General features: G+C 44.2%; 1 protein-coding gene across 1 annotated transcript in view; it reads left to right on the top strand.

Moving 5' to 3' along the window:
- The first annotated feature begins 926 nt into the window (after positions 1-926).
- DCLK3 (doublecortin like kinase 3) overlaps positions 927-13,595 on the top strand; it is a 62,450-nt gene continuing 49,781 nt past the window's right edge. The window contains exon 1 of the mRNA XM_069730313.1: positions 927-1,120. Within this exon, the coding sequence (XP_069586414.1) occupies positions 1,066-1,120 (55 nt within the window). The 5' untranslated portion in view covers positions 927-1,065. The remainder of the gene's footprint in view (positions 1,121-13,595) is intronic.

Raw genomic sequence — 13,595 nt, 5'->3', positions numbered from 1 at the left:
GCTGAGTTTAATATAGCTGTAGGTAACTATTTTTATTCAGCAATCTGGTGTCAATAACTTGTATAAGACACTCCAACACAATTTTACAGTAGCCCCCGAAATGGCAGAATTTTCTGCACTCTCAGATGTAATTGCTGTGACGGCCAAACCCCTGTTTAAAATAAATGCCTTTTGGTAACTATGCAAATTGCCTCTTCTGAGAAAAAGAGGACTTAAACTCTATAGCGCCACCTGTTGGAAGTAGCGATCCTACAAGTCACAATCAACCCTTTAAACGAGTCGTGCAATATGACTTAGGATAAAAGCCAAATTAGTATCTCAATTCGAATTGGAATCAGGGTCTTTGCCTCTACATTATGCTGCTCTAAAATGGATTAGCAAAAACTGGGTGACAAAACTCCCTTTAAATGGGAAATATATCACCCTCCAAAAACACATAACACAATAAGTTACCATGCTTATATTAGCAGAAAACTGGTAATATAGCAGAACACTAGAAAATGGAATACATAATCTCCTACTCTGTGTTACAGGCAGTGGCGGTATTCCGTATTCTGCTGTGTGTTTGTGTCTAGTATGAGAACTGGCATGGTTGCTTAGCTGCCTGCTAAATATCCAGGGTAATCCTGATCCCTTGCACAAACCCCAATAGAGCTGCATAGTTTCTCTCCTTAGGTCTTGTTGCTGAGTGAGACTTGGAAGACACTGAGGCGTCTTATACAAAAGTACAGCCTGTCGTTACACTGAAGCCAACAAAACCCAGGTCAAATTAAAATGATAACAATAAGAAGACACACTGAGAAGATACATAGAGACACCAATACATTAGGCTGGCAGCCTCAGACTCTGCTAGTCCCTCCTCTCCCCAAGTCACAAGTCTCCGGAACAACAGAACTTCATTATTTATCGCCAGGAGTTAAAGTGCTGCAGAAAGTTACTGGCGTCATCTACAGATGCAAACCAAGGAAGCACTGGCCTATTAGTAAATGACAGATGTACAAGAAGCAGCTCAGACTAATCAGTCACCAATAATTTAACCCCATTCGTGTTTATTGTGGAGGGAACATGCCAGGAGGGGCTTTTGTCACTGATCTGGCATCCTGCACCTGCAAGCACCATGGTAATTATGACTTTTTCTATTAGGATGTTGCAATAGTGCGCTTCCCACTGTGTTTTTATATTGTGTGTACATTTCATATATCACAATTTGGAAACTAGCGGTTAAGTTGGTTTCTAGGATTGTCACTTTTTTTTGTTATACTTTTATTTTTTTTAACTTTATTCCATTTAAAAAAGTTTTAAATGAAAAGCACATAAAATATTTAAATTTCAATATGTGTAGCTTCTTATTTAGGGAATAACCTGTGAATAGTTACATTTTGGTGTAAAAAGGCTCCTCTATCAGGGAAAATAGGAAATTAAACATGTTTCAATATTGGCATTTTTAGGAAGGTTATTTTGGAAAAAAATAATTTTTATTGGAAGGAGTAACGGTGGTAATGTGCTCCGTGTCCCCTTCTTTGTTTTAGTTTAAAAGACAGTAAGAAACTTCTAGATTTCGTGAACTTGTTGGGCAGGCTGCATCCTATGGCAGTGTCACACTAAGCTCTTCTTTTGTATTGTTAATTCTGCAAATCCTGTCTGTCTATAGAAATTGTGTGGCTTAGTATTTGATCTTATGCACCTATTAGTTATTGATGCGGTCATAATGAATGGATTCTTTTTTTATCGTAGGTCATTTTTACATATGTGTACAGTATTTTGGTTTTGTGGTCAGTTGTTTGGATCAGTAGTCTATAGTTTGTCCTTTCCATGTACAGTGTGTACGGAAAGTATTCAGACCCCTTTACATTAAATTCAAAAAAATTCATTTTTTCACATTAACCCCTTTACCCCCAAGGGTGGTTTGCACGTTAATGACCGGGCCAATTTTTACAATTCTGACCACTGTCCCTTTATGAGGTTATAACTCTGGAACGCTTCAACGGATCCCAGTGATTCTGACATTGTTTTCTCGTGACATATTGTACTTCATGACAATGGTAAAAATTCTTTGATAGTACCTGCGTTTATTTGTGAAAAAAACGGAAATTTGGCGAAAATTATGAAAATTTCGCAATTTTCCAACTTTGAATTTTTATGCAATTAAATCACAGAGATATGTCACACAAAATACTTAATAAGTAACATTTTCCACATGTTTACTTTACATCAGCACAATTTTGGAACCAAATTTTTTTTTGTTAGGGAGATATAAGGGTTAAAAGTTGACCAGCAATTTCTCATTTCTACAACACCATTTCTTTTTAGGGACCACATCTCATTTGAAGTCATTTTGAGGGGTCTATATGATAGAAAATACCCAAGTGTGACACCATTCTAAAAACTACACCCCTCAAGGTGCTCAAAACCATATTCAAGAAGTTTATTAACCCTTCTGGTGCTTCACAGGAATTTTTTGAATGTTTAAATAAAAATGAACATTTAACTTTTTTTCACAAAAAAATTAATTCAGCTCCAATTTGTTTTATTTTACCAAGGGTAACAGGAGAAAATGGACCCTAAATATTGTTGTACAATTTGTCCTGAGTACGCCAATACCCCACATGTGGGGGTAAACCACTGTTTGGGCGCATGGCAGAGCTTGGAAGCGAAGGAGCGCCATTTGACTTTTCAATGCAAAATTGACTGGAATTGAGATGGGACGCCATGTTTCGTTTGGAGAGCCCCTGATGTGCCTAAACATTGAAACCCCCCACAAGTGACACCATTTTGGAAAGTAGACCCCCTAAGGAACTTATCTAGAGGTGTGGTGAGCACTTTGACCCAGCAAGTGCTTCACAGAAGTTTATAATGTAGAACAGTAAAAATAAAAAATCATATTTTTTCACAAAAATTATCTTTTCGCCACCAATTTTTTATTTTCCCAAGGGTAAGAGAAGAAATTGGACCCCAAAAGTTGTTGTACAATTTGTCCTGAGTACGCTGATAGCCCATATGTGGGGGTAAACCACTGTTTGGGCGGATGGGAGAGCTCAGAAGGGAAGGAGCACCGATTGACTTTTCAATGCAAAATTGACAGGAATTGAGATGGGACGCCATGTTGCATTTGAAGAGCCACTGATGTGCCTAAACATGGAAACCCCCCACAAGTAACACCATTTTGGAAAGTAGACCCCCTAAGGAACTTATCTAGAGGTGTGGTGAGCACTTTGACCCACCAAGTGCTTCACAGAAGTTTATAATGCAGAGCCGTAAAAATAAAACAAAATTTTTTTCCCACAAAAATTATTTTTTTAGCCCCCAGTTTTGTATTTTCCCGAGGGTAACAGGAGAAATTGGACCCCAAAATTTGATGCCCAATTTGTCGTGAGTGCGATGATACACCATATGTGGAGGGAACCACTGTTTGGGCACATGGGAGGGCTCGGAAGGGAAGGAGTGCCATTCGAATGCAGACTTAGATGGAATGGTCTGCAGGTGTCACATTGCGTTTGCAGAGCCCCTAATGTACCTAAACAGTAGAACCCCCCACAAGTGACCATTTTGGAAAGTAGACCACCTTAGGAACTTATCTAGATGTGTGCTGAGTGCTTTGACCCACCAAGGGCTTCACAGAAGTTTATAATGGAGAGCCGTAAAAATAAAACAAAAATTTTTTCCCACAAAAATTATTTTTTAGCCCCCAGTTTTTTATTTTCCCGAGGGTAACAGGAGAAATTGGACCCCACAATTTGTTGTCCAATTTGTCCTGAGTGCGCTGACACCCCAGATGTGGGGGTAACCTCTGTTTGGGCGCATGGGAGGGCTCGGAAGGGAAGGAGCTCCATTTGGAATGAGGACTTAGATGGAATGGTCTGCAGGTGTCACATTGCATTTGCAGAGCCCCTAATGTACCTAAACAGTAGAAACCTCCCACAAGTGACACCATTTTGGAAACTAGACACCCTAAGGAACTCATCCAGATGTGTTGTGATAGCTTTGAACCCCCAAGTGTTTCACTACAGTTCGTAACGCAGAGCCATGAAAATTAAACAAAAAATCTTTCCCCCCAAAATTATTTTTTAGCCCCCAGTTTTGTATTTTTCCGTGGGTAAGAGGAGAAATTCGACCCCAAAAGTTGTTGTCCAATTTGTCCTGAGTGCGCTGACACCCCAGATGTGGGGGGAACCACCGTTTGAGCGCATGGCAGAGCTCGGAAGGGAAGGAGCGCCATTTGGAATGCAGACTTAGATGGAATGGTCTGCAGGCGTCACATTGCGTTTGCAGAACCCCTAATGTACCTAAACATTAGAAACCCCCCACAAGTGACCCCATATTGGAAACTAGACCCCCCAGGGAACTAATCTAGATGTGTTGTGGGAACTTTGAACCCCCAAGTGTTTCACTACAGTTTATAACGCAGAGCCGTGAAAATAAAAAAATCCTTTTTTTTCCCACAAAAATTATTTTTTAGCCCCCAGTTTTGTATTTTCCCAAGGGTAACAGGAGAAATTGGATCCCAAAAGTTGTTGTCCTATTTGTCCTGAGTACGCTGATACCCCATATGTTGGGGTAAACCCCTGTTTGGGCACACGGGAGAGCTCGGAAGGGAAGAAGCACTGTTTTACTTTTTCAACGCAGAATTGGCTGGAATTGAGATCGGACGCCATGTCGCGTTTGGAGAGCCCCTGATGTGCCTAAACAGTGGAAACCCCACAATTATAACTGAAACCCTAATCCAAACACACCCCTAACCTTAATCCCAACAGTAACCCTAACCACACCTCTAACCCTGACACACCCCTAACCCTAGTCCCAACCCTATTCCCAACTGTAAATGTAATCTAAACCCTAACTGTAACTTTAGCCCCAACCCGAACCCTAACTTTAGCCCCAACCCAAACTGTAGCCCTAACCCTAGCCCTAACCCTAACCCTAGCCCTAACCCTAACCTTAGCCCTAGCCCTAACCCTAGCCCTAACCCTAGCCCTAACCCTAACCCTAACCCTAGCCCTAACCCTAGCCCTAGCCCTAACCCTAACCTTAGCCCTAACCCTAGCCCTAACCCTAACCCTAACCCTAACCCTAGCCCTAACCCTAGCCCTAGCCCTAACCCTAGCCCTAACCCTAGCCCTAACCCTAGCCCTAGCCCTAGCCCTAGCCCTAACCCTAGCCCTAACCCTAGCCCTAACCCTAATGGGAAAATGGAAATAAATACATTTTTTTTATTTTTCCCTAACTAAGGGGGTGATGAAGTGGGGTTTGATTTACTTTTATAGTGGGTTTTTTAGCGGATTTTTATGATTGGCAGCCGTCACACACTGAAAGACGCTTTTTATTGCAAAAAATAATTTTTGCGTTACCACATTTTGAGAGCTATAATTTTTCCATATTTTGGTCCACAGAGTCATGTGAGGTCTTGTTTTTTGCGGGACGAGTTGACGTTTTTATTGGTAACATTATCGGGCACGTGACATTTTTTGATCGCTTTTTATTCCGATTTTTGTGAGGCAGAATGACCAAAAACCAGCTATTCATGAATTTCTTTTGGGGGAGGCGTTTATACAGTTCCGCGTTTGGTAAAATTGATAAAGCAGTTTTATTCTTCGGGTCAGTACGATTACAGCGACACCTCATTTATATCATTTTTTTATGTTTTGGAGCTTTTATACGATGAAAACTATTTTATAGAAAAAATAATTATTTTTGCATCGCTTTATTCTCAGGACTATAACTTTTTAATTTTTTTGCTGATGATGCTGTATCGCGGCTCGTTTTTTGCGGGACAAGATGACGCTTTCAGCGGTACCATGGGTTTTTTTATATCTGCGTGTTATTCCACTTTTTGTTCGGCGGTATGATAATAAAGCGTTGTTTTTTGCCTCGTTTTTTTTTTTTTTTCTTACGGTGTTTACTGAAGGGGTTAACTAGTGGGCCAGTTTTATAGGTCGGGCTGTTACGGACGCGGCGATACTAAATATGTGTACTTTTATTGTTTGTTTTTTTTTATTTAGATAAAGAAATGTATTTATGGGAATAATATATTTTTTTTTTTTCATTATTTTGGAACATTTTTTTTAATTTTTTTTACACATTTGAAAATTTTTTTTTTTACTTTTTTACTTTGTCCCAGGGGGGGACATCACAGATCGGTGATCTGACAGTGTGCACAGCACTCTGTCAGATCACCGATCTGATAACAGTGCAGGCTGCTTCACAGTGCCTGCTCTGAGCAGGCTCTGTGAAGCCACCTCCCTCCCTGCAGGACCCGGATCCGCGGCCATCTTGGATCCGGGGCTCGTGCAGGGAGGGAGGTGAGGAGACCCTCGCAGCAACGCGATCACATCGCGTTGCTGCGGGGGGCTCAGGAAAGCCCGCAGGGAGCCCCCTCCCTGCGCGATACTTCCCTGCACCGCCGGCACATCGCGATCATCTTTGATCGCGGTGTGCCAGGGGTTAATGTGCAGGGGGCGGTCCGTGACCGCTCCTGGCACATAGTGCCGGATGTCAGCTGCGATAAACAGCTGACACCCGGCCGCGATCGGCGGCGCTCCCCTCGTGAGCGCCGCTGATCGCGCTGGACGTACTATCCCGTCCATGGTCATAGGGGCCCACCCCACCTCGACGGGATAGTACGTCCCATGTCAGAAAGGGGTTAATGTACACTCTGCACCCCATCTTGACTGAAAAAACCCCAGAAATGTAGAAATTTTTGCAAATTTATTTAAAAGAAAAAAACGTAACTATCACATGGTCATAACTATTCAGAGCCTTTGCTCAGTATTGAATAGAAGCACCTTTTTGAGCCTTTTGAGCTAGTACAGCAGCCATGAGTCTTCTTGGGAATGATACAACAGGCTTTTCACACCTGGATTTGGGGATCCTCTGCCATTCTTCCTTGCAGATCCTCTCCAGTTCCGTCAGCTTGAATGGTGTACATTGGTGGACAGCAATTTTCAGGTCTCTCCAGAGATGCTCAATTGGGTTTAGGTCAGGCTCTGGCTGGGCCAGTCAAGAATGGTCACAGAGTTGTTCTGAAGCCACTGCTTTGTTATTTTAGCTGTGTGCTTAGGGTCATTGTCTTGTGGGAAGATGAACCTTTGGCCAAGTCTGAGGTCCAGAGCACTCTGGAAGAGGTTTTCATCCAGGATATCTCTCTACTTGTCTGCATTCATCTTTCCTTCAATGGCAACCAGTCGTCCTGCCCTGCAGCTGAAAAACACCCCCATAGCATGATGCTGCCACCACCATGTTTCACTGTTGGGATTGTATTGGGCAGGTGATGAGCAGGGCTTGGTTTTCTCCACACATACCGCTTAGAATTATCACCAAAAAGGTCTATCTTCATATCATCAGACCAGATAATCCTATTTCTCATAGTCTGGGAGTCCTTCATTTGCTTTTTAACAAACTCTATGTGGGCTTTCATATGTCTTGCACTGAGGAGAGGCTTACATCAGGCCACTTTTCCATAAAGGCCTGACTGGTGAGGGCTGCAGTGAAAGTTGACTTTGTGGAACTTTCTCCCATCTCCCTACTGCATGTTTGGAGCTCAACCATAGTGATCTTGGGGTTCTTCATTACCTCTCACACCAAGGCTCTTTTCCCATGATTGGTCAGTTTGGCTGGACAGCCAGGTGTAGAATGACTTCTAGTGATCCCAAACTTCTTCCATTTAAGGATTATGGAGTCCACTGTGCTCTTAGGAGTCTTGAGTACTGCAGAAATTCTTTTGCGACCTTGGCCAGGTCTGTGCCTTGCCACAATTCCATTTATGGTCTCCTTGGCCAGTTCCTTTGACCTCATGATCCTCATTTGGTCTGACATGCACGGTGAGCTGTGAGGTCTTATATAGACAGGTGTGTGCCTTTCCAAATCAAGTCCTATCAGTTTAATTAAACACATCTAGACTCAAATGAAGGAGTAAAACCATCTCACGGAGGATCACAAGGAAATGGACAGCATGTGACTTAAATACTTATGACCATGTGATATTTCGCTTTTTCTTTTTTTAATAAATATGTAAAAATTTCTACAGTTCTGTTATTTTTCAGTCAAGATGCAGTGCAGAGTGTACATTATTGGGAAAAAATGAACTTTTTTGAATTTATGAAATGGGTGCATTGAAAGAAAGAGTGAAAAATTTTAAGGGGTCTGAATACTTTCTGTACCCACTGTATATGCCCCAGTGACTCGTGCGATGTATATGTATCAGCCCCAGCATTTCCTGTGATGTATATGCCCCTGTGTCTTCTGTGATGTATATGCCCCGGCATCTCCTGTGATCTACTGTATATGCGCCAGTGTCTCCTGTGATCTATATGCACCAACCTCAGTGTCTCCTGTTATGTGCATGCACCAGCATCTTCTATTATGTATATGCCCTGGCATCTCCTGTGATATATATGCTCCAGTGCCTCCTGTGATGTATATGCCCCAGGATCTTCAGTTAGGTATATGCTCCAGCCCCAGTGTCTCTTGAGATGTATATGCCTGGTGTCATCTTTGATGTATATATAGCAGTTTTGATGTTTCCTATGTGATGTATACAGCAGACCTCTCTCTGCTTGAGTTTTGCAAATGTAATGAGTGTTGTGGTCAATTTCCCACTGTGAGGAGGCATGCAGTGTAATATACATCTGTGTTCCGAACTTACTGTTGCAAGTTCTTTTCACAATTCATCGCAAAGAGTCAACTGTGCTCCAGATTGACACAAACCTGTAAAAGCAGTTGTGAGCAGCTTCATACTGTGAGATCTTTTGGAACACCTGGAGTGGACCCGCAGATCCACGACAACGAACCTCCCAAGGGTAAGCTGACCAGGTAGACCACCCCCTATACAGGGAGCGTTAGGGGCAGACCCAAGGGAGACTATTGCCGCAGAAGTTGGAACCCTGAGACAGGTAGTAGGAGGTACAAAATAGAGAAGCTGGGCATAGAACAGACAGAACAGGGTAAGATAAAGTACAGTTTGGTAAGAGCTGAGTACAGGTTAGACCAAAGGAGCACTGGGAAAGGGAAGACACAAAGGAAGCAGGACAGGACAGAGACACCCGACTAACAGAGAACGTAGCGGACACTGGGAAGGCTGGACTGGACGAGGAGACAAGGAAGCCTGGGAAAGGCAGAGAAGCTGAACTGGCTGGACAGAGCGGAGACTCATGACATTAGGTATTCATGATGCCTGTGAGTTTCGCTTAAATTGACCAATAACCTTAGTCACTAGTATCTACTTGCTTCCCACACTGTCGTGGCCCCTACCCCAATAATTACACATAAAACATTCGTTTGGATAAATTTGGCCACAGCAGCCATCTTTTATTAACATTTAAACATAACAGTTTGTTAACATTGAAACCCCAGGGAAGGCGGTCCTCGAAGCCCCAAGAGCCAACCAACTCGTATCCAATCTCCCCAATTTGGCCTCCAGGTTGTGTCCCTGCCCCCAGCCGCTAGGCACCAGCTCAGAGACGCTTAAAGACTCGCCCGGCCAATATCCGCCAAAATCCCACGTCCCCAGTCTTCTCGACTGTATAACCACCAATTCTCTAAGCCACACCAGGGGGAGTACAGGATCTCACACATCCCCCCCCCTCCAAGCCGCCATTTCTTAGCACCACCAACTTCGAGGACCTCTTTCCCCCCCCGCCACCAACACCAATGTCCTGACGCCTCAGACATTTGTGTCCCGCCACACCAGCAGCCCTTTTTCGATACCCTCCTGCACCGCAAGACACCATAGGTCTAAACCGATAGCATTCAAGTGCACTCCATCTTTTCTCCAATATTCGCCCGTTCCTGACTCCAAATCCAAATGGCGAATCACAAGAGCCCCATTCCGTACCATTAAACGTGAAATTGCCCTATTAACTTTTATTCTGGCCCTGTTAATACCCTGCACTGACCGTGCTCCGAACCAAACTTTCCTAGGAACAATATCCGACCAGATTATTAATAAACGCGGGAACATGGCCCACAACCTTAAAACATCAAATTTGATGTCGTTGATCAGTTCTCTACAAGGGCGTTTACCAAGATCGTTGCCCCCCAAATGAATCACCAATAAATCCGGCACCCGGTCCAAACGCCCAAACTTATGAAATTCCGGCAAGAGCTGCTTACAGTACATTCCACGTTTTCCAATCCAACGTATGGTCGCTGATGACTTTTCCACACCTAGCTGTCTCCCTTGAGGGCGAACGTCCGCTCGCACCGCTGCCCAAAATACAAACGAGTGGCCCATAATCCATGCAAGTAAAGGCCTTTTTCCTGAAATGAAAAAGCAACAAACCAAAACATAGTAATCGTAAAGCACGACCCTATTAAATCCTCACCCAACTCAAAAACACCCTTCAGACCAAGGACGGACGAATATAAGACCTGAACCTCACGGATTCCCAACAGCCGATCCTCCGCACCACGTCCTCGCCCAAACCTCTTCTTGCCGCTTCCGTAGCTGCACCTATCCTAAATGAGTGACCCGAAAAATTATTTGCCGAAATACCTCCTTGCGTCAAACAGCGCTTAAATATAGGGACAAACTGATACCGAGATAAAAACGATCCATCTTCGTGCAACAACAGTGGCTCATCATCCCAAACCTTCCCCTCTGAAAATTCCCTAAAACATAATACCGGGCACAATGGGGAACCCGGTACTTCAAATAGCACAATTTTACACCCTTTTCCAGCCAAATCAGTTTTTGATTGACGCAGCCAAATAACCAGCTTATCCCCGTGCAAAACTACATCCCGACCCCGCAGCCCCCCTTTTTTATTCTTAGCTGGGCTGACCAACTCACCCAAACAAAACGCCCCAAAGAATGCCAAAGCAAATGCCACCTTAAACAAAACCACCTCCGGCTGATTAGCACATACCCTTGGTAATTGTTCGCCCAACTGCAATAAAATCTCGTAGGAAACAGGGCGTCGACCATCTAAGCTTTTCCAACCCTTACGCCAACCCTTCATCACCTGGAGGACCATAAATGATTTAGTGACGTCATGTAGCCCCCTGAATCTAAAACCAAATGCTAAACCAGCCAAAAATTGATTAACTTTAGATACTGACCAACCTAAATCCCATTTTTGACCTAAAAGCAACAGCAATTTCTCGTCGTCATGCATATCCGATCCCAGCGACAAGCCCCAATCCACCCAAGTATCCCAAGCCTTAACATAGTGCGACTAAGTTCCTGGCGCCAATGACCTAGACAGTAACCCTCTTACTGCCCCAACGGAAGCTTCCATAGTTCCTCCGGACAGAACACCCGCACGAGATCCACTTGAGACATGCCATCTGGAACCCGATCCCACTGTGAATAAAAAATAGCGTCACCAGTCAATGATTCATTAGACGACCGAAATTCCGCAGTGACCCATAAGTTAAACCGTAGGCCCAACCAAACCATATGCTGCAAAACTCTTAGCAACGCTGAATCTGCGGATGATAGTGAATTTAGCGCTCTCACAGCGCCTTCCGATTCACAACCGAAACAAATCTTCATGTTACAGACCTCTGATCCCCATAAAGATAAAGCAACAGCAATGGGAAAAACCACACACAGCAATCGATTTGCAGATAAACCGTTGTCCACCCATGAAGGCGGCCACCGACACGCTAGCCAACTCTCTCGAAAGACCAAACAAAAACCTTGCTCGTCCACCGGGCCGATCGTAAAACCCAAATCCTCCGCAGGCACCACCGGTGCAATCCACAGTGACTTCCCGTTATACGAATCCAGGAAAAGCATCCATACTTTCAAATCATCCTTTAAGGCCTTTCGAAGCCTGATAAAATGAGACGGGGACCGAACTCCTACAGTAGCCAAAGACAACCTGCGACAAAAAGCCCTACCCATTGGCATGATACGGCATGCAAAATTCAACTTCCCCAACAATGATTGCACCACATGCAACGTCACCTTTTTTGACTCATACACTCTCCTCACGTCCAGTCTCATGCTCACGAGTTTATCCATAGGTAACCGGCATTCCATTGCAACCGTATCTATCTCGATGCCTAAAAAACTCAGAGATGTTACCGGACCTACCGTCTTGTCAGCGGCTAACGGAACGCCGAACCTGCTTGACACACTCTCCATAGAGTGAAGCAAAATTGAACAGTCAGCGGAATGTGCTGGACCCACAAACAGAAAATCATCCAGATAATGGATGCAAGATCGGAGCCCGGATACGTCTTTTACTGTCCACTCCAAGAACGTACTGAACAATTCAAAATATGCACACGACAGGGAACAACCCATCGGCAAACAACGATCCACGTAAAAACCCCCATTCCAAAAACACCCCAACAAATGTAAACTATCCGGATTGACAGGAAGCAAACGAAACGCGGCCTCAATATCGGTTTTTGCCAACAAAGCCCACTGTCCACAATGTCTAACCCACTCCATAGCTGTGTCAAACGACGTATAAAGAACCGAGCACAACTGTGGATCAATGCCGTCGTTCACTGACAAACCTTTTGGGAACGAAAGATGATGGATTAACCTAAATTTGTTAGCCTCCTTTTTGGGTACCACCCCCAATGGAGAAACTCTCAATCCCTCCATAGGGAGAGACTGAAAAGGGCCGGCCATTCTACCAAGTGACACCTCCTTATTCAATTTTTCCGTGACCACTTCAGGAAAATCGTAGGCCGACTTCAAATTCTTTTTGGACCACTGCACCTTAACGTCCACAAAAGGTATTGAAAAACCATTCCTAAAACCATTTCTCAAAGTGGACGCTGCCTTTTTTATCAGGATATCTACTTAGGAACCGCTCCATCTCTGCCAGACGCACTGGAGTCACCCCTTTTGTCAAATCCATCTGACCCTTTTTGCTTCCCTCCCCTAAAACATCTTGCTGCCCCATGGGTTCCTCCGCATGATGAACATTCGTGCTTAAACTTACACTTTGCCCCAACCTGCATGTCCCTTCGTTGAAGGCAAAACACAGTCCCTTTTGCATGACCACCGAGTGCCCTGACTGTCCTGAACCCCCGGTGCCCCCGAGAAATGACTGAGAACCCTGATTCGGCCTGACCGGTGCTATCACTCTCATCCACAAGGAAATATCCTTGTGATCCCACCTAATATTTTGACGCACCGCTTTACGTTGACGGAACTGTTCATCGTATCTAATCCACCCTTGACCCCCATAGACCCTGTACACCTCCCCAATGATATCTAAATAGCAAAACAAGGAGGCACAAGTTTCTGGCGATTTCTCCCCTATGACACTAGCAAAAATCGCAAAAGCCTGTAACCAGTTAGAAAAGGTACGAGGGATTAATCTAAACCTTCTCTTCTCCTCGTCCTCTTTTTTGGAATCATCCCTACGGGCTTTATCTAAATTGAAGCGCTCTAAAGGGAGCAGTGAAAATATTTCAACATACTCCCCTTTCCAAATTCTCTCTTTCACCTCAGGTTTCAAATGCGCGCCCAAAGGCCCCACAAAACACACGTACACTTCCCCCCTAGCCGAATCATCAACCCGAACTGATTCATCCTTTTCTTTAGTCCCACTTTCCGCTGTCGCCGAGCCTCCCTGCTGAACTACTTCGCAACTACCAACTGATGTCAACCCAGGTGCCAATGGAGCCCCTTG

The sequence above is a fragment of the Ranitomeya imitator genome, chromosome 6 (genome assembly GCF_032444005.1).
Source record: "Ranitomeya imitator isolate aRanImi1 chromosome 6, aRanImi1.pri, whole genome shotgun sequence".
Classification (NCBI taxonomy): domain Eukaryota; kingdom Metazoa; phylum Chordata; class Amphibia; order Anura; family Dendrobatidae; genus Ranitomeya; species Ranitomeya imitator.
This window is presented reverse-complemented; position numbering and strand designations above follow the sequence as displayed.